Source organism: Dermacentor silvarum, chromosome 11, assembly GCF_013339745.2.
Source record: "Dermacentor silvarum isolate Dsil-2018 chromosome 11, BIME_Dsil_1.4, whole genome shotgun sequence".
In the NCBI taxonomy this organism is placed as follows: Eukaryota; Metazoa; Arthropoda; class Arachnida; order Ixodida; family Ixodidae; genus Dermacentor; species Dermacentor silvarum.
This window is the reverse complement of record NC_051164.1, coordinates 30,143,484-30,164,194: the sequence shown is the minus strand read 5'-3', so window position 1 is coordinate 30,164,194 and position 20,711 is coordinate 30,143,484. Positions and strand designations below refer to the sequence as shown.

Below are 20,711 nucleotides of genomic sequence, written 5' to 3'. Positions count from 1 at the left end.
ACTGCGGAATGTCGCATGCTATGTTTCGAAAAGCAAGGTCAGTCCAAGCATTGAATTTCGCTAGCCTTGACCTGTTCTGTATACGTGTATGCCACCCTATGCGTTGTTTTTAAAATTTTTCCATCGCACACTTATTATACTCAACACTTTTGTTGTCTTTCGCATTGTCTAATTCAAATACGTAAAAACAGATTTATCTCTTGTAATAACCACTTACCACCTAAGTGTAGATCCCCAATTATAGAAAAATTGGCATTACTTCTAAAGTTTCATTACATCATTCAATAACACCACAAGTCAAAGAAATAACGCCTATTTATTTACAATTTTAATTCAAGTTAACCGCTGCATTTCATTAACTATCTTTTTTTATTATTTTTGTGCTCGCAACTGTAATTTTAGATGTTTTTTTAACTGCTAAACAGCTATATTTTTGTCTAGTATTTGTCGCTATATTGCTTTGTTTTATTGTATTACCATACAGTAGCCGGTTCCACCGGCAGTTTCTAACCTCGAGACCTCCCCCTGCATATGCTGCTGCGTATAACTGCTGTTGCATTTACAATTAAGATTGATTGGTACATCGAATTGGTGCTAAAAATCTCGTCACGTTAAATTACACAAAGGAAAAAAAAAAACTAAACTCACCTCTCTGAGCACCCACATCACGATTTTCCAATGTGGTGGCCTCCAGTGAAGTCTTCTCCCGCAGCTCCCTGCAAATGACACAGAAAAGGCACTTAGTGTGTCATCCTCAAAGCTTGCGTGTCTGAGCGCAAAGTGTCGGTGTTTGTGACGTTGGAATTGCCTTATGGAAATTCCACACCACTTTCCACTGCACAGAATTATAATTACCGTAAGGGTGAGCTGTGCTTTATCACAGCCCCTATACAAAACAAAAAGAAGTTGCGCAGGTCCCTCGGTGCTCGGGAACCGCCAGCCAGTCGTGCTCTAAGGGTGTCGGGCCATTTGGAGTCCACAAATGCAAAGGTCTACACACAGCGTGTCAGCCACGGTCCATAAAGCTGAGGGTCAGGCTTGAGTCATAGTTGTGAAGTTGCAACAAACACAACATTGTACAAATGTGAAGCTGCGACAATACACAGTTGCTGCACCTAAGCAAATTCTAGTTCCACGCACGAACAAAGTATAAAAGGGACTAACTGAACGAGACGGCCAGATGTCATCAGTAAACTCTTAATACTGCATCAACTGCACTGAGTTAAAGAACTGATGCACGTTTTCAAAGATGCCATAACTCTTACCACGTGCTTTTCCCCAATATAAGGATGATGGATACAAAGTTTGAAGGTCGGGAAACATAAGAAATTTCAATCTGATATTAAAGTTGGTCTCAAAATGCTGGAGCTGTCACCACCGACATTATTGCGACGTCATGACAAAGAGCAAAATTTACTGACGTTGGGTGACACTAAGGCTAAGTATGCTGGTGTCACTCGTAAAAAAAAAAGAAAAAGAATGCTGGGCACATTTCTTATGACTGCGTTTGGTTGTGGCAGCCACAGCAATCGTAGGAAAAGAGCAACACAGAGTTGCACAAGGTCACAATGCATGTCTTTTGGCACACAGAGAAACTCCTGGGCCCTGAAGGATGCTCTCCAAATGAATTTCGTTTTTCAAATTAATAGGTAGAATTGCAAAGAACACAACACTGGAGGAGCTAGTGCTGGTTCATGGTTTCAGGCAGCGCATACATAGAGGACAAAGAAAAAAATCCCACAACATGAGCGCTTAAGTTCAGCTATATTCTCACTTAGCCTTGCGCTGCAAGAGCTGTGTTTGCGCGCTGGTTTTCAAAGATGCTTCTGTGCTTTTACGGCCCAAAAATTAGAGGGCGTTTGAGCAGCTTGATGCCTACCACATAAAAAAAGAAAATGAGGAATCACCTGTGTCAGCCAGTCATCAGTATTGCTTTTAGAAAGCACAAACACGTGGTTCGTGACACGATGCAATTTCTAAGTAGTGCGTCACGGTTCGATGCCCTCCTGGTATGCGCATCTAAGTTCGCATATATTTTTTACGCTAGTGTTAGCCTCATGGTATTTCTTTTTCCACTCTGTTGTGTTCTTGGCATGTGATAGCTGGTCTTGCGTGTTTTCTGCTCGTGTTTAAACAAGTGTTTTTCATGATTAACTTGCAGTTGAAGTTCAGCCCTTGTCACACGAGATTTCTTTCTCTGTCCTCGTTCGCGTTACCTGTAACCATGAATACAAACCGAACAACACTGAAACCCAACTGGAGTTGCAGGGCCTGAATATGTGGGTGGAAGAACGAGTTCAGAAGAGAGCAAGAAGCCAGTGACTACACTCTGCAACCTCTGACGTAATGTCGTACCTAGTAGATATCGGCCCTTCATGGTGTAAGGCCGGCTCTGACTACAGCGTTCAGCACAGAAGATGAGAGAGTAAGTTGTACCGATGCATATTTTCTAAGTCTTAGAAACTGCACCACACACTTATTGCATGTAAGAGAACCACACTTGGAAAGAATGAATGGTGGGAATCATATATTTTAATTGAACACTAAATTCCTCTCGAAATGCCGGACCTGGCATCGACATTATCACGACATCGAGGCACAGAGCAGAACTTTCTAACGTCGTGTATAGCAGTAAGGCTGGCTACGATGATGTTGCTAATAAAAGAAATAGACAAGAGTGCTGTGTACATTTCCTGTGGCTACACGCGCATGTGGAATCCACTGCAATCACAGGAGCGGAGCAAGCTAATGTATTACAATGTCATGACACAGCAACCTCCTGTGTACTGAAAACGGAACAGATTCATATAAACTAGTATTAAAATGGCACCACTTGCAAAAGTGGTGCCATTATCTGATATGATAATAAATGGTATTCCACGAATTGCAAAAATTGGCCTCGGACAGCTGATGGTGGCTTCTTCAGATGGTCGGTTTTGAGCGCTCCCAAAAGGCTGATCTTGTTCGAATGATCGGAAAGAGGCGCTCCGGCTACATTCAGATCGTCCTTTACAATCCCCTGGCTCCAGATCTGAGCACAGAGAGGTTTTTGCAGTATTGCCGTTGGAGCAGCCATGAGATCTGGTCAGTTTCCGGTCACGTGACCACACCCAGCCCCATGGTTGCATTGGTGAAGGGAGACTCCCGCTTCCGTTCACGTGACAATTACTATCATCGGCAGCAGCCATCTTACCAAAGGCTTTTGCTTCCTTCCCTCTGACTGCTTTGAAAAGTAGACTGTTCAACTGGTGTAAGGTGTCTCCTACTCGGATCCGGAGTGCCTCCCCCAGAATAGGTCTTCTCAGATTCGGAGGATTACAGCTCACCATCCAAAGATGCCATAAGAAATAACGATCCACTGAAATCCATGTGCAGGCGTGAGCAAGGCATATCCGGAAACTGCCAAGTGGATTGCAGATGCTGAGGCATACACAGCTGTTTTTGGCATACAGTGCAAAAGATTACCTTTCTAACGATATTGTGATTGATGTGCACAATACAGGAGCCGATGCTACAACCCACTCTGCTTATAAGAATGAATCTTCACGCTTTTTTCTGTGGGACTTTATAAGCCAGAAAGTGCTACAGAGGATTGCGAACTGAAGAAAAGTTCGGCCAAAATTTCCTGTAGTAATTCAACAAACCAAGGAAACTCTACGTTGCTTGGCACAGGCACACAATGAACTGCCTCAACCCTGCGCATAGCAGGGTACAGTCAGTTGGCATCAATGACGTGGCCCAAGTAATGAACAGAGGACATCATGAATCCGCATTTGGTATATTTGAGCTTCAGGCTTGCCTTCTCCGATCGCTGGAATACTTTGAACGGATTGTTCAAATAGTCCTTGTTATCAGTGCCTGCTACCAGGATGTCGTCAAAGTAGACTGCAACATGACATAGACCTTGGAAAAGGATTTCGATATGCCGTTGTAATTTTGTATACTTCCTGGATGCAGGGTCGAGAATCAATTGATACGCATTTTTCAGGTCAAGCTTAGTAAGCTTCATCTCACCTGAAATCCTTGTCCAAAACTATTCAGCCTTTGGAATAAGGTACTTGATGATTATTGCAACGACCTTCCCAGTCACCTCGTAGCCTCCACAGATGCGAATGCGACCGTCCTTCCTGAGGATTGGATGTATTGGTGCTGCCTATTCAGACTACTGTACAGGTTGTATAATGTCCTCCTGCTGCAATCTTTGCAGTTTATTCTCGCACTTTATCCATCAAAGCCAAAAGAACTGATCTAGCCTTTAAACAAGTGAGGCTTTCTCCCTCTTTAATAGAGTTTAACTGTGACATCTAGGAAGGTTACTGGCTCATGAGAAAACAATGAACAATACTTTTCTACAAGCTGCTAGGCATCACTTATGAAACAGAGTTCAGCGATGCTGAAGTGTGGCACCTTGAACGACATATTCAACAAGTCCATCCAGTTACATCCAAGACGTGCTGGTGCTTTGCCAGATGCAACCAGCAATAGAAGGTTGTAGTGATTATTGCTGTACTTTGCTAACACAATAACCTTTCCAAGGAAAGGTTTGACTTGAATGGTGTAAATCCTTCATTGAACGTTTGACGGTGAGCGTTGGAAACTCTGGGGGTAGCACACACGCCCGTTTTCTCCCGCACACTCAAGTCGCCTTCGTACGTTGCGGATGCATCGGGAGCCAGGGTAGACACGCAATAGAGACGCACACTTCGCTCGCCTCTCGCGAAGCACGTACCCTGCCCCCCAGGAAAAGGTATCTGACAGGCGAGGAGGACATTCTCCTCACAGAAGGTAAAAGGACATAAAAGAGCGCCACTGGGGGAGACCTACTCTCTCTGGTGACCCTACCTCAAACCTGCCGGATTTTACCTGCTGTAACCCGTGAATGACCTCGCTTGTGTGACTATCACATGCAACGAGGCAACGGCTATTTATCACTTATTACAGAGTGGACTTCCCTCTGCAAGTGTGCCTTATTGCCCACAGCAATAAATATTGTTACAGTTGACACAGATGGTTGCCTTATTTGCCCGAACCCTGCGTAGCTGAGATTACACACACTACGGGTTGGGTAGTACGCCGGAATGACTGTGTGTGGCTAGATCCAGAGCTTGCCTTCAGCCCTAGCCTCACGCAGAGCATACCCCCACCACTCACGGTGTCAAGTCTCTCCCCAAAGATAGATATGCCTGCCGCTGTGTCAAGCTCCATCTTGAATGATCATCCTTGAATTTCCAGTTTAACAATAAAAGCACTGGCCTTGGAGAGCTGGTATGATGTCATAGGAGCTGTCCACATATCATAGGTTTCTGCACTACTGCATGCACTATGACTTGCTTGCCAGTATTCTTCTTGAAGGACTCGTGAGTGAGGTAAAGTGTACAATCATTGCATTCTACCGGTGCTAACGTATGGGGCAGAAACTTGGAGGTTAACAAAGAAGCTCGAGAACAAGAACCGCACAACGAGCGATGCAACGAAAAATGTTAGGCCTAACGTTGAGAGACAGGAAGAGAGCAGCGTTGATCAGAACAAACGAGGATAGCCAATATTCTAGTTGACATTATGCGGAAAAAAAAAATGGAGCTGGGCAGGCCATGTAATGCATAGGACGGATAACGGGTGGACCATTAGAGTTACAGAATGGATACCAAGAGAAGTGCAGTCGAGGACAGCAGAAAACTAGATGGGGTGATGAAGTTAGGAAATTTGCAGGCGCAAGTTGGAATACACTAGCGCAAGACAGGGGTAATTGGAGATCACAGGGAGAGGCCTTCGTCCTGCAGTGGACATAAAATAAAGGCTGAAGATGATGATGATTCTTCTTAGTTGATGCTTGGGCACTGTGAACCTCTGGCTGAAATTTGAGCTTTTTGTCTTGCACGCTTTGGCTATGTGACCTATTTTGTGGCAATAGTTGCAAACATCATGAATCTGAGGAACTGTAATCGCACAATGTGTAACGCACCGACTGCCATCTTCGTCACCACAGCGGTGGCAACAAACATGTTTTGTACGAGGAGCCTGGGCCGCGATTTTGTAGCGATGCCTTATGACTTATTTTACACTAGTCTTATCCACCGCTCACGGCCGGCTGATCCCGTTGATAATGCGAGCGGACCATCGCTCTGACCACTGACAAAGCGCGATAAGCGCGAAAAGGCAATATTACTTTAAAGGTATCGCTACAAAATACCGGCCCTGGATAGCATTCATTGCCCCAGAAAACACTCCTGAAGTTTCGCAAAGTTCTGACGCATCATGTTTTGCAAATTCCACAGCCGGTGCCAATGTTACTGCGGTTTCTAGCATGAGGTGAAGGTTCGCGAGCAGCTGGGTTTGCATTTGAGAATCGTTGATTTCGCAAACAATACAGTCTGTAAGCAATTCATTGAGGAATGTGCCGAAATAGCACTGTTCCAAGAGCTTCTTGAGTGCGACTAACCGACTCGCCCTCTTTGCGGAGGTGACAGTCAAGCTTTGCAATGACTTACCATGACTGACGGTTTCATGGAAAAGTGGTTGCTTAGGGTTTATAAGTAGTCAAGGTAGTGTCCATAGGCCTTCCCAGTGCAAGAAGACTCCACAGGACTGACTACATCCTGGAGCCACAGCAACTCAGAAAGAAGGCTCAAGACTCGTCCCCTGGCACGTTGATGGGCTTTTGTTTAAAATTTCAGCCGTTTTCGAGGTGTGCAGCCACATGATACTTTGCAGACGTGATTGCCACCACATGATCTGCGTGCCATGCTCGTCCGTTTGCAATGCCCAAACCTGGTGAGCGGTCTTTCAACCAAAATCACAAAACACCAACACAAGATGTCGCCAGTCAGCAGTCAAAACAGGGACATTTTGTCCAGCAAAAGATATTGCTAGCCCCTCCACCAATCAGGACAGCCACTCAGTTCCAAGAGCACCTAGAAAGCAGTTGTTAGACAAAATCAAGACACGTGTGAGTTCCATGGCAATAAGTATGATTTTACTGTAACACTAGACTCGTTTCTAACACTGTTACACGGATCTTAATACGTAGCCATAATGAACAGCTACGTCTCAGATTCGAATGCGATACTCAGAGTGTATCACTGCCGGAACTTCTCGCACCACCGATGGGTGCTCGGAATGCCGAGATGCTATCAAAGCAAGTCTTTGTGACATGTGACTGCATTTGGGCTACTAGCGATCACCCAGTGCTTACTGGTGGCGCAAAAAGATACCGGCTGCCATGTGGTGTCTGGTTATTGTGCTTGAATCGCTGATCACTGTACAAGGCTCCAAGCAAGAAACGTTTGTTCTGCGTGCATAAAATTGAACAGAGCTTTCAGATGCTGTTTTGTCTCGTTTTGATTAAGTCTGCAGGAATTTGTGGTCCCGAAGTGCAGGTCAGCAGTAGCCAACCATCAGTAGATTTTTCATCCTCCTTTGTATGAATGGATGGCACTGTGTCTTTCCCAATGCAGGCATCTACAAGCCTTACTCCAGGGACAGGAGCAAGCCAATGCAAGATTATGCACAGCTACGCTGCATATTACGGTACAGACCGTTTGTTCAAAGAGGATGTCTGTTATATCAGGCAAGTCGACCATCGATCTCTCGGACCTTGTAAAGACTAGAAATTAACTTATTTCTTGACTGATCGCGTGATTAATTTTTGACGTGCTTGATATGAATTAATACGTAATAAACTTACGATGCCTGGCACTTGTCCATTGCAAGCCCTCTGGCAATTGCTGCAGCAAGTGAAAGCAATCGAGAGCTTGCGCTGCACCATTTGTAGGGAAAGTACTTAGAAAAAGACTGCAGAGCAGTGACAGACAGAGTAAGCCTGTAAGGCCAGTACCTGCGCCCAGCGGCAATGGCACTACGACACTTTTCATTTTGCGCTACAGCACGAATGTACAACAACCGTTTCCATGCATCACTTCACGGGTGCCGCAAGATAGGTACTACCCTGATTGTAGTACTGGTCTGGACGTCACGAAACCTGCAATCGGAAGAACAGCACCCGCGGTGTGCTGCGGGGAAGCTCGACTCACCGAGGCAGCAGAGCCAGCTTCTGCTCGAGCACCGTTTCTAGCCTCAGCGCCTTCTTGGTCAAGTGGTGCTGGGGCCCGTAGAAGCGGTAGCAGTTTTCCAGGATCAGTCGTATGTCGCGCACTACCTCTGTGATGCCGGCGTACGCTCGCGAGTCCAGACCGGCGCGCACCCGGCTCAGACACATGGGCTGGCGCACGGCCCGCGTGTACGCCGGCCGCTGCTCGATATCCAGGGGTTCGAGGAACGGCGCGCTGTACCTGCGGCACGCGGACGAACTGAGCCAGTCGACTAGGCGACGGGCGGCCTCCAGTTCGGGTGTCTCGTACGCTCTCCGCTCTTCCTCGAGCAGCATGCTGGCCGGCATCTGCATCGTGTAGCTGTGCTCGCCCGTGCAGTGGTCAGCCGACAGCACGTCGATCACGTCATCCTCGCTACCGGAATCGTCCTCGTACGCGCCGTGGTCGTAGCCGTGCCCGACGACCGCTTCAACGGCGACTGGCGGCTGCCGCTGCTGCGCCTGCGGCGGCAGCGGGCAGTGGAACGACGTCGCCGCATTCATCGCGCAGGTCCGGACCGAGCGACTCGAGGGCGGACCGAAACACGGCGGCCGCCGACGGCGCGGCGGCTGGCGCGGCCGCACGCCACGGCTCCTGGTCGACTCGCGAACGCGACTGACACCGACTGCCTTCTCTTGTCTCACCACCAGCCGGACCGCGGTGGCCCGCGGCGCGCGGAATCAATGGTCCGAAGGAGGGGGGGTCTAGCCCTGTCTCAACGAGGCTTGGCCGACGGAGGCCCAAGCGCACAATAGAAGGGATACCATGTCGACGTCGCGCGCACTTCCCAGCCGACCGCGGTGGACGTCCGGCTGCGTGCCGCTCGCTACGCAGAGATTCACTCGAAGGATGCTCGCGGCATCATCCACACAAGCACGGCTCCACACATGCTAAAAAAATGCTTTATCGATTTGCTCGCAGCGTTCCCGTACCCGAGCTTCCGGATCCGGATGCTCAGAAGTTGAATCGGATTCGAAGCCCTCGTGTCGAAACGGCCGCTCGCGAGCCGCTATTAATTTCCAAAGATAATTTCAGTTTCATTAATTTCTTTGTGACACGAAAAAATACTTCGCGCAATATATTTTCTTCCCATAGCGCCGGCGTAGCCACGATCGCGCGAACAAAAAAATAAAAATCAAAGTCGGGAGGTTGTTAAACAGTAATCGGAACTTGTTCCTTTTCCCGTGGTGGCGATCGAGGTCGCGGAGAATATGGCAGGAGTTCCTTAAAGTACAAATTACCAATGAGTTGATATGCGTCTATTAGTTTGACGCGGTTATTTGTTCGGGCCCCCCTTTTATTGGAAGACGCCGCGTAAGTAAACGCATCGTTTCGCTTAACGCCGTTCGTTCTTCTCGCACACTGCCGGCTTGGCGTGCGCTCGGAAAGGGGCCGGGCATTTAGGCCTAGTCGGAGCTCGGCGGTGGTGTGTGTGATGTGCCGCCGTCGCGCCGATTACTCACGCGGCCGGCGGGGCCGCTCTTTTTCCCTGAACCCGTCGGCGCCGGCCGCCGGCGCCTATCGCTCGATCCACCGAGCAGCGCCGGGCGCCTGAGAAGTTCGAACATGACGCGCGTCAGCGAAGCAGACCGCGGCTGAGACCGTCGTGTTGATGCACTAGCGGCTTGCTGCCCGCAACGCCCATTCAACGGCTGCTCGCCGTCGTCATCTCCGAGACGCGGCCTGGGTCGCCCGGGGGGTTCCGATCCCCGCGGCGTCTGGGCGGCATCGGAGCGTGCAGTGCGTCGAGGCAGGTGTTTTAGAGCCCCTCCCTTGTGTCGCTTTCAGGTAACGCGGCCCGTGGCCGGCGGCAGACATGGGGAAGCTCCTGTCCAAAATTTTCGGGAACAAGGAAATGAGGATCCTCATGTTGGGCCTCGACGCCGCCGGGAAGACCAGTATCCTTTACTTGTCCCCCCTGCTAAGGGATTATCGCTTCGCATCCGGTGAGCCGTGTCGATTGTCCTTCGCCTTCCTTCGAGCCGGTATGTGTCGAGAGTCCGGGACGGTGCGACCCCGAGCAACAAACCGTTGCTTGCGGGCCTGAAACTGTGCTTCTGATGGTACAGCCTGTAAATGGTGAGCGCTTGCATTCCGCTTCTGAAGGGTGTCGTCCTGTTCGCTGTGATTTGTAGGCTGCTTAAGCGTCGTACGTAGCTACACTTCGCTGCATTGCATGCATGACATCGCTCGACCTTAACCACTCTGATATCGCTATTTATATTTCTTTCCTGCGTGGGCAATTACCGCTTCGTCTGTAAGCGTAAACGCGCAGTTGTATTTCGTCATACGAGTGATGTGATCTTCATCGTAGAGTTCAAGGTAAAGTTGGTAGGAGGTACCGTTTTACAGAAGCAGAGTGTGTGCTTTGTCACTTAATGTGGCGTTGATGTTGATACCGTACATGACGCGCAAAAAATTTGTCACGAAGGATTGGCCAATGTTTGGCATAGCATTGCATAACAACCCTGTCTCACACCTTTTGAATGTTGCGTAAAGAAGGCGGAATATTACTGAGAAAACGTGACAATCCAGTGAGCGTAACGTCTATTTGGTGTATGTATGATGGCATATAATGTCATTGGTGCACCGCGTTACCAAGTATGCTTCCTGACCTGGCGGGAGCATTCTTTATTGATCACTCTGTGGCGTATCACCTCCACCATGCATTGAAGTGCAAGGCAGAAACATGAACCATTAAATTCGGCACTCTCGTGTGAATAACATCTGCCAAAGGAGAGAGAAGATGGTTATGCTAGAAATGGGAGAGAGACGTTTATGCGAGGGATCGTCGGGCGGTGCAGAAGTGTGTGCGCGCAATTGTTCCTTGACCCTGTGCGCCTGCCCCAGCCATCCTGTACAAGTTGAAGCTGGGACAGTCGGTCACCACCATTCCCACGGTGGGTTTCAACGTGGAGACCGTCACCTACAAGAATGTCAAATTCAATGTCTGGGTGAGTGATTTACCTTCCCCGTGAAGCCTGGTGCATTGTTTGCCTGCTTCGTGTGCGTGTCGCTGATGGCAGTGCTCCTGCTTTTCTATGCATCTTTGTTTCGGCCCGGTGAAAAAATCTTAGTTGTCAGTCACTTGGCTTTCCATTGTTCTTTCATTTCCTTTAAAAAAGTAAGTGAATTGTACTTTGTGTGTTACGCCGCTATAAAATAATGAGCAGTAAGCAAGCAGCCTACTACAGTACAGCGTAAGTGGTACGGTGTGGCATAGTGCGATGACATGAACCATAGCCACAAACAGAACAGCTGCCATCCTCTTGATTGTAGTGTAATGCTGTGAAAACTAAACCCTGAAATGAAAGCTTTGTACTTGAAAAGCCAGGAATTCTATCCTGGACTGTTGCTAGACTGGGGTGTCCTGCAAAGCGCTTTTGATGTCTGAAATTTCTAGTTTCCAGCACTTTGAACTTGGTAATCTTCTCCCTTGTACTGTGAACTTTACCTTCTGAATTACTACAGTTGCCTTTCTAAGGAGTTAAAATTGGTTTCCTTATATAGCATCACACTGCTATCAAAGTTGCCGTTGGTTGCAACTTGGCATTCTATGAAACTAACCCACCACACAGATCTTCATCATAGTGAGTTAACGGGAACCTCTCTGTAAAGAAAATCCTATTCAAGGCTCTGTACCACGCCGACTTTGTAAAATGAAGAAAAAGTCGTGATCTAAGATCAGGACTGCAACCCTCCACTCCAGCAACACAACTGAACACGTTCACAGCAGAGTAAATTGTTCTGCAATCTCTGGACTTTGTATGCCTAAGATAGTACCGTGCCTTGTATTGCCTGCAAGGCTGTCGAGTTCTTTGTCCCTTACATTCATTAGAACTGTTCTTTCTCTCCGAAGTTATAAGGACAAAGAACTGAGGATTCTCACCCTACATGCAACTGGATGTACAGGCAGTCGCATTCCCTCTTATTAGACAGTTATAGTATAGCGTACGCTATAATACAGTGTACACTAAGCAGCGCACTTTTATTACAGTTTTAGTTGGCCTTCGAGATTTTCCGATTTCAGAGGCCATATGCCATCGTCGCACCTATCTCCAAACTTCGCCGATAGGTGGCGCTGACGAAGGTTTCTCTCGGTAGGCTTCGACTCGTTCAAAACGAGAAGCGATTTAGAAAACTCCACAAAGGTTACCCATGATACTCTGTCGTCGAAGCGGCCTGAGACTAAGTGAAAGCTGTTTACACAGTCATTTGCTACGAATGAAGTGAATTCTACGAAAGCAACACCAAATTCAATTCGAAGCCGGCAGCACGCAAAGACGGTAACGCTAAATCTGAGAAATAGCATGTGTCGCTATGGGTCGTTTAGCATTCTGTGCATGCGCAGTGACGACCTGCTATTTTGTAACGTACGCTAAACTAAAACTGTCTATTGTTTTGAGCTTGCAAAATTTTCGCTTGCGCAGTGATGGTTCTAAGCATCCTTCACCCAGGGCTTTTACTCAGCTTCTGTTCGTTTGCGCTTGAACTCAAGTTCCTCTTACTGTGAGCCAACAATTTTTGTTATAACTTGTTCATTGCTGTTCATTGCGCTTCCTTTCTTTTCTTTGTTAGTATGTTGTGCTGCATAGACTGTCATGACACACCAAAGTTTTGGTGCAAAGCATAGTGGGTAACAATGTTACCATTTGTTGAAAAGCATTTAACACTATCACTTTCCACTCGTTTGTGTTTTCCTACGTAGCCCCTCAGTACTATGCCTGCTCTTCAACTTGTTTGCATGCTTTTGTCCAATTGCACTCTTGCCTACTCGCCTACCAACTGCACCTTGCATTATGACTGCACTTCCTCCCCACCTACTGCTCCTCCTGTCCTGATGGTCACGTGACATCTCACGCCACAGACAACCATCATTGCCACAACCTATGAAGCAACTGTAAACATACACACTAGCAGAAAAAACGCACGAGGGCCTTGTGCACTGCATGGCAAGTCAGGATGCCGCGAGTGGCAAAGGCTGCAAAAATGTAGCAAGAATGCGTGGCAATCGGGCTCAGTATAGACCATTTTACGGAAGCGTTTATGTGCCGCCATATTAGGCTGAGAACGCTTCTGTTTTCTCTCTTTAACAATGAAGTTTACGGTACTACAGTCGATTCGCAAGCATGAAAACAGTTATAAATGCGTTCAGCGTTTCATGACCTTGTTACGTGGCTTAACTTCTTGTAGAACTGAGAAATTGTTTGTGTAACAGCCCAAGATGGTGGCGCCCATGAATCGAATATAAAATCATCCATAGGTTCAAGGCTAATTGTTTTGTGACAGCCACAAAACCAACTCCCAATAAAAAGTGTATCATTCATGTCACTCGCAACATGGCTTCTTGTGTTTACTGCCATTAAGACGCCGAGAAAAGTGAAATGGGGGAAAAACATCCAGCACTTAAGGAAACCTCAAATGGAACCAGTGACCTCGGGACGTCAGGTGGTGTCACGTGACTGTCACATCTAGCAAAACATGGGCCAGTGTGACCTTCGTTGCGTGCGTTTCTTCTGCTAGTGTGGACGTACGTACCTTACCTGTCTTTTGCCAGTATTTAAATGGACATTCACTTTCTGGGTGCTCTACAGAAGTTGTGACACTTTTTTTCCGAGCCGAGACTCGACGCGCCAGGTGTTGTGTTTCTTCCCAGGATGTTGGCGGCCAGGACAAGATTCGTCCCCTGTGGCGGCACTACTACACGGGCACGCAGGGACTAATCTTCGTGGTGGACTGCGCCGACCGGGACCGCATCGATGAGGCGCGGCAGGAGCTGCACAAGATCATCAACGACCGCGAGATGCGCGACGCCATCATCTTGGTCTTTGCCAACAAGCAGGACCTGCCCGACGGTGAGCGTCTTCTCGTAACTGCAGCGTCTGGGGTTGTTGATTTCCCAGTGCAGCCAAGCGTTTTTGCAGATGCTCATATGGGCAGAAATAACAGCATCATAACCATACCTTTTTCATAACGCAGTTGAAGGGGCGCTGTTATGGCTACATACGACGTTAGCTACAAATGTTTTAATGTCATATGTTAACCTTGCCACAAGCCTGAGGTCTACTTCTTGAGCCAATTTGTAGTGGTATCATCAAGGACAAATCCGACTTGTTCAGGCACACTTTTGTTTGATTTACTCTGTGGTAAGAAGTCGTGCACATCAGCTAATTCTAGCAATAACTGCCAGCTTTAGGCACTCGTGCATATCATTATTTTGGAGTGTATGTTTGTCTTGAGTATGGAGAATGTTATTACGTAGAGTTTCAGGTGCTTTTTAAACTGTCTGTGTCTGATGGTGAATTGTATTGAATACAAGGGATAACCATATAACTATTTTTGTTTCTTTGATTAATGAAAACTACATACAAAAATTGACGCAGTAAAAAAAAGGGCGAGGGGGATTTTGTGGACTTCTTCCACAAAGTGATTTGGAAGGGAAAGGGTTAAAGAAGGTAATGCGAGATGCCATTATTGTGGCCCATCCGAGTGCTTACGTGACTACACTCACAGTGAACAATTACACATCCACTAAATTTTTGGATGGCTGTTAATATTTTTTTTAATACGCTCAGTTGTTCAGACTTCTTAGCAGCACTGTTATGCACAGCAAATGGCAGCACAAAGGCAACCAAGTTGAAAGACGGGTGTGTAGCAAGCGGATCGGTGAGTCATTGACATGACTGTATATGGGAACACGCATGAGCGAGGACGACGGTAAGCGGCACTGTCATCCTCTTATCTCTGAGCAGTTAATGTCGCACTGATCCCAAGAATGATAAAACTTTACACTGCTAGGCCAATAAAGCTGGACAAGGATCGGGAAAACATTGTGGAATGGGCATTGTTACTCGCAGAGGTGAAGCCACCTTTGGATGATGAAACCACGGATGAATAAATAGTACTGCACTCCATTTCATACTTAGCAGGGCTGAGTATGAAAAACTAAGCAAGTAGTGAGGTCATAGAAGCCTGACTCCTCACATTTCGCAGTGTGATTGTTTTTGATACATGACGATTTCTACAGAATAACTACATATTGTCACGACGGTGAAGAATAAGGCGCTACCTACGAAAGGTGTGACTTAGGAAGTTGACTCTTTATTGGACGAACTTGTGCCCTGCGAAACAAGTAAGAGTCTGAGCACAATACAGCGTTGAGCACGATCGTCGGTTGTCAAAGTGTGTCGGCTCTTTATGTATGCCTCATCGTACGTTCCAGCGTCATCAGTGGTGCTCGCGTATGTTCTAGAATGTACACCATTATATTCACAATGCACATGCAACCTGATGAGAAAAGATTCTCTCGCTATAGAATCGGCGACGGCATTCGAGAAAGTTCCGATACAGGTAGACGCATATTACGCTGAGCGAAAACTTTATAACAGTGGTTAGCGAATGAAAAACAGTCACTGGAAAAAAGATGAACAATATGCAGGGTGTGATGAGCGATGTGGATCAGGGAGCTTCAATGTATAAAAAAGCGTTTTGTTAAATAAGTAAATTGAACAAGAATGCATCTTTAGGGCAAGTTTGATGGCGCATATCTTCACTGATGTCACTCTCGAAATTCATTCCATGTGCCCTGCAAACTCGCCGGCTGCAATTCATAAATAGCAATATGTGCCGTGAAGTAATCCAAAAGATAAGTAGTGCATTTTTGTTAATTAGTTGAATATGTGTTTGGATTTCTCGTGCAAGTAATGTCTACCTCTGAATAATCCACCTCAAGGACTAGAATTTGGTTATCGGCAACAGGCTATTTTTTAAAATTCCATGGAACTTGAAAATTATCACCCTTTATTACAACTGCAGCTTGTTGATGTAAGGCTACATCAGATCACATGTTATTTGAGCAATTTTGCACTAAAAGTGTGCGACATACTACTATGTTTTCGTCACAAGTGCGAGTGGTGTGCTTGCAAATATGCACCTTTACAAATGCATGCAGCTTGCATTTGTCGTCCAGTCATGCATAACCAACAAAGTTGACACACCCAGCTCGACGGGAGCGGTGCCGACAGGGCTCGGCCCTAATTGTGCTTATTGATTTTATATATCAAGGTCTCGAACACAGAGCTGTTCTCAATCGTGTCAGTTTTGTTCTTCGCTTAATCTGTAGCAGGTATATTTGCTGGCCTGCCGTGTTGCTAGACAGTGCTTCTCTATTCACAGCGCACGCTCGTGTCGTCGCAATATATTTGTGGGAGAAAAGTATTAAAAACGAGCTAGTACTGTGACGGTTGCTCCTCAGTTTTCTCTGGTGGAAATTTTTTAAAGTTCAATCATACTTAGTATTTGCCTTGGTTTGTCCCCTTCAGGCGATTTGTTCGCAATTGTGCACGCCAAGATTGTGCATATGAAAGCAAACACAGTGGCCGTAATTATGATATTTAACCCTTTCAGGTGCCGAATAATTCTGTCCAGTGAAAATTCAGTTTCCTGACACTTTTTGTATCTTCAGAACCTTGGAAAATGAATTGCTGCAGAACCGATTAAGAATTTTAAATTTTTCATGCAGTTTTGTCAAGCGTACAGAATGTAGACTCCATGCAAGACTCCATGTAGACTCCATAGGAATGTAAGATATGAGAACGTAAACTATTTTATGTTTAGAATACGTGGAAAGCACCTGGCCGGCTACTTGAAATGTATGCTGGATGTAAAAAATTGTGAAAAGCCGTAAGAGAAGTGAACCCTCTGCATTTGACAATAGATTGACATCAAGCGCCAAACACCCAGCCCTCTACCTTCCAGCTCGTTTTACTAATACACTGCACATATTATTAAATTTTGCAGTGCATGTCCAATCGGAAGTGTTTGACGATGTTTGTACGCATTTAAAAAATAATTATTTCCCTCGGTGCTTTTGCTTTTGATGCACTATCTCGGCGTACACAATTGTGTACATAGCGTCTCAAGGGGTTAAAACATGTTGCACACATTTTGAAACACTTCTGATTGGACCTGTGCTACAAGATTGATTAACTTGGGTAAAGTGTTTAAGCAAAACGAATTGGAAGGTAGATGCCTTAACAGTATGTCGCCACGCGTTGGGTTTCCTTGTTTCACAGTTTTTAACAATGCAGCCGAACCTGGACATATCGAATCTGAAGGGGATTACAAAAACGTTCGATATATAGGTATTTCAATATATAAAATAAAAACTGTATATAAAAATTTTCGAGTGGATTGTACTGCTGTTAGTTATACGCAATAATTCGTTATATGTGGGTTCGATATATCCGGGTTCGACTGTATTTCACATCTGTCATATCTTTAAAAAAACTGGGTATGTGCTTTCCTAGTATGCTAGGCATGAAATACTTCATGTTTTCATATCTGATGTTCCTGTAGTAAGTTCTTGCATAGTGTCCACGTGTAAATTTAAAAAAGTTTAAATACTGGACGACTTAAAATTTATAACCTCTTTCTGCAGCTTTACGTTTCATATGATTCCGAAAATTCAAGAGATGTGACGAAACTAAATTTTAGTAGACAGAATCAATTGGCACTTCAAGGGATTACTAAGTCCCTTGTGCGATATCTCCTGTGTGTCAGCGTTTGCTCAGCCAAACCTCGTCACAACGAAGTAATGTCCGACATGAGAATATCTTCGTTATATTCAATATTCATAAGCGTATATTGTTCGGGCTTTTAGAGTGGCACACTGTTCCTTCCAACAGCTGTGACAAATGCAATTTCATCCGCAGCAATGAAGCCGCACGAGATCCAGGAGAAGCTCGGGCTGACGAGGATCCGCGACCGGAACTGGTACGTGCAGCCGGCGTGTGCCACAACGGGCGACGGACTCTTCGAAGGTCTCACGTGGCTCACCTCAAACCACAAGTCCTGAGGCCAGCCCCTCGCGGACAGCTTGGAAAAAAAAAAAAAAATCCCGCCGCGTTGCTGCCGCCAGCGTCGCCATCGCCGCCACCACCGCCATCACCACCGGTGCGGGGCCAGGCAGGGGGACGCCCGCGCGACAACCAGGCTGGCTCTGCCGGAGGGGGGCAGGCTGCCCAGGGTTCACTCTGACCCCCCTCCCGTCATCCGCGCCGCCTGCGATCCAGCCACGACGACGGCCTCTTCTGTTTTGCCAGTGCCGCTTTCATTTTGATTATTTCTTTGCTCCTTGTTCTGCGTACTGCCACTGTAAAATACAGTCGTCGGAAGAGCGGGCGGGGTCTCCCCTCTTTGCCGTTGGAGGGGTTCGGAGATGCCTGCGCCGGTACTTTTTTCCCGAGAAGTTGCCTTGCCCCCTCTGTTGTTTTTTTCTCTCGTTTCTTCCTTTTAGCTGTAATATATATGTGTGCAAGTGCTGTTGAGACAGTGATGCTGCGACGGTGGACGCTCGTGTGTATGTATCTATCTCTCTCCTTCATCGGTGGAGGATGGGGGGTTGCCTGCTAGGGGCCACTTTGCTTTTAGAAATGTTCGGGGCACGTGCGGGCTCTGCAGCAGACTTTCGGGGAAGGGAAGGGGAGGCAAGAATGATTAAAAAAAAAAAGTTTAGCACACTCTTTTTTCTCTCTCTGTTAGACGGTGTGCTTGTTTTCGAGGGAGTCTCACACACACATATATGCATTCACCGCAATTCCTCACTCCTCGCAAAGTTGGAACACGACACGTGAGCACCGGGACACGGAAACGGGGAAACAGCGATGGAAGAAACGCCGTAGCAAATGGCGTTTCCGCCGCGGGAAACGACGGGACGAAGTGCTCTTATGGCCTGGGTGGGAGGGGGCGTCAAGTTTCCGAGAACGGTGCGGGCCGGAGCTCAAGTAAGGGGTGCCGTCGTGTCCGACGCGAACCTATCCCCCCCCCCCTCCCTTTCCCTCTCCGGACCCTCTTCTACCTCCTCTCTGGACACGGGCCTCCTCGTGCAGGCAGGGCAGGGGGTACCGGTTCCGTTTGTGCCTTTTGGGTGCGCCGTGCGACGCAGCAGAGCTCTCTCTTCGTCGTGTGCGGACTGCGAGGGATTCCGCAGAGAAAGGGGGGGGCCGACCCCGGCGGAGGTACAGCGAGCGAGCAGACTGCTTTCTTCTTCCCTCCCCCGCATTAGTCGCGGAGGATGGGGGAGGTGTGGGGTGTCCCCCCTCATCCTTGTGTCACCAAGTTCTTTTGTGTCACACCTGACCCCCACTACCAGGTTTTTTAGCAAATGGGCTACCTTTTTTGTTTTTGTATATTGTTGGGTTGTACATATCAGTTTTCACCAGCGGGCAAATAAAACTTTGTTCCCGAGCTTCCGACGGCCTGTGCGTGCCCCCGACGCCTTTGCAATAGAGGGCATGGCCGGGATAATGGTACCCATTCTATTCCAATGGACCCTTTTCCTAATTGGCGCAAGTGCATTTATCTGCACTGCAGACTTGCCAACTAATTGCAGCAGTGGCCAGCGTTCAAATAAAAAAACTAAAGTACTAGCTGCACACGCTGGAGCTCGTCTCTTCCACATGATTTCGTCACGAGAGCCATGTCTAGATTTTTTGTGTCGTGATATAAACTGCTCGTATACGCTAGTTGCAAAAGGAACTACACCACCACTAGTTGGACAAACAGCCTTGCAGGAAAGCCAGCTTCACAATTATGAAAAGGGTCTATGCTATTTCTCTTCACGCTTCGTCGGTGGTCCGAGCGGCATGCTGCCTACGCTATCGCCAGGATCAGCTGGTTGTGAGCATTGGAAGATAAACAAATGGAATTGAGCAAAAGGAATCCGTACATTATTCCGGCCCGTGTTTCAAATCTGTTCAGCCAGCAGCGCTGTCAGCCTTTGGCATCCGAGAAGACTTGTCTGCACATTACAGCACTAGACATGCCTCAGCATCACTCACCATCTAGCATCGAACTCTTTAAGTGAGGGCAGACCAAGAGGTTATCCGAAGTTTGTTTCCTTCTGGTAGCCCTAAATAATAAAAAGCTCATATTTATTATCACTTTCCTTTGTCATGTGGCTGCTTAAGGTGTGTGTGTCATTGCAGACAACTGGTTGCAGAATACTGCAGATTGCTCACTTATGCATCACTTTACGAAACCTGTATTTTCCCACGATCCACAACTTTCACCACCTAAACGGCACTGTGAGTCCTGTTTTAATATACACGTTTGTATATAGACGGTTGCTCAGCATAATGTTTCACAGAGACGATAGAAGGATAACGATGACTGCCGGTGACTAAATACTGAGTTTTGAAGGCATACAAGAACTTGCACAGCGATTAATGGTATTAATGGCAGCATATCTAAATGCTATGCCCACCATTTACCACTTTAGCTTGTTGTATTGCTATGCAAAATTATTGTTAGCGGTGTTCTTGTTTGCTTCCTCTCGGCCGTCTGTAATGTTATGTTGGCCAAACCAGTCGCTCTTGAAGGGACACTAAAAAAAAAATGAAATAATTTGAGCCGTAGTAGTGAATTGCCCTTCTATGGTACCAGTAAAAGTCACTCTTACCATGAGGTGCGGCTTGGCGAGCCAGAAAAGACAGTTGGCAACTACGCCTTAATGTTCCTGCACCAGTTTGTCGCGACGTGGATTTTGACCAAGTCTGCTGAGGCCTAGTTAACTTTATGTCGGTAAAGATGAACTGCCTTATATTCTGCAGAATTTGGCGAGTT

At 47.0% G+C, this 20,711-nt stretch overlaps 2 protein-coding genes across 8 annotated transcripts in view; one reads left to right on the top strand and one right to left on the bottom strand.

The window, feature by feature from the left end:
* Positions 1-9,018, bottom strand: part of LOC119432485 (uncharacterized) — a 53,534-nt gene extending 44,516 nt beyond the window's left edge. For 4 of the 7 annotated variants that reach the window (XM_049659000.1, XM_049658999.1, XM_049658996.1 and 1 more), the window contains exons 1-2: positions 8,031-9,017; positions 649-716 (exon numbers count right to left, since the gene is read on the bottom strand). In XM_049659000.1, the coding sequence (XP_049514957.1) occupies positions 649-716; positions 8,031-8,590 (628 nt within the window). In that variant the 5' untranslated portion in view covers positions 8,591-9,017. Of the gene's footprint in view, positions 1-648; positions 717-8,030 lie in introns of all 7 variants that reach the window. The other 3 variants (XM_049659002.1, XM_049658998.1, XM_049659001.1) reach the window with 2 other exon arrangements.
* Positions 9,019-9,254: 236 nt separating this feature from the next.
* LOC119433969 (ADP-ribosylation factor 6) lies at positions 9,255-19,339 on the top strand. The gene is made up of 5 exons (XM_037701260.2): positions 9,255-9,401; positions 9,876-9,985; positions 10,938-11,041; positions 13,744-13,942; positions 17,801-19,339. The coding sequence occupies exons 2-5, from the start codon at positions 9,904-9,906 to the stop codon at positions 17,941-17,943; spliced, it is 528 nt and encodes a 175-aa protein (XP_037557188.1). The 5' UTR covers positions 9,255-9,401; positions 9,876-9,903; the 3' UTR covers positions 17,944-19,339.
* The last annotated feature ends 1,372 nt before the right edge of the window (positions 19,340-20,711 follow it).

Bases quoted from the DNA above. Each gene is read 5' to 3' on its own strand.
- LOC119433969 (XM_037701260.2), top strand. From the start codon at position 9,904: ATGGGGAAGCTCCTGTCCAAAATTTTCGGGAACAAGGAAATGAGGATC. The intron at 9,986-10,937 runs GTATCCTTTACT...CGCCTGCCCCAG, and splicing joins CGACGCCGCCGGGAAGACCA to CCATCCTGTACAAGTTGAAG. The intron at 11,042-13,743 runs GTGAGTGATTTA...GTTTCTTCCCAG, and splicing joins ATGTCAAATTCAATGTCTGG to GATGTTGGCGGCCAGGACAA.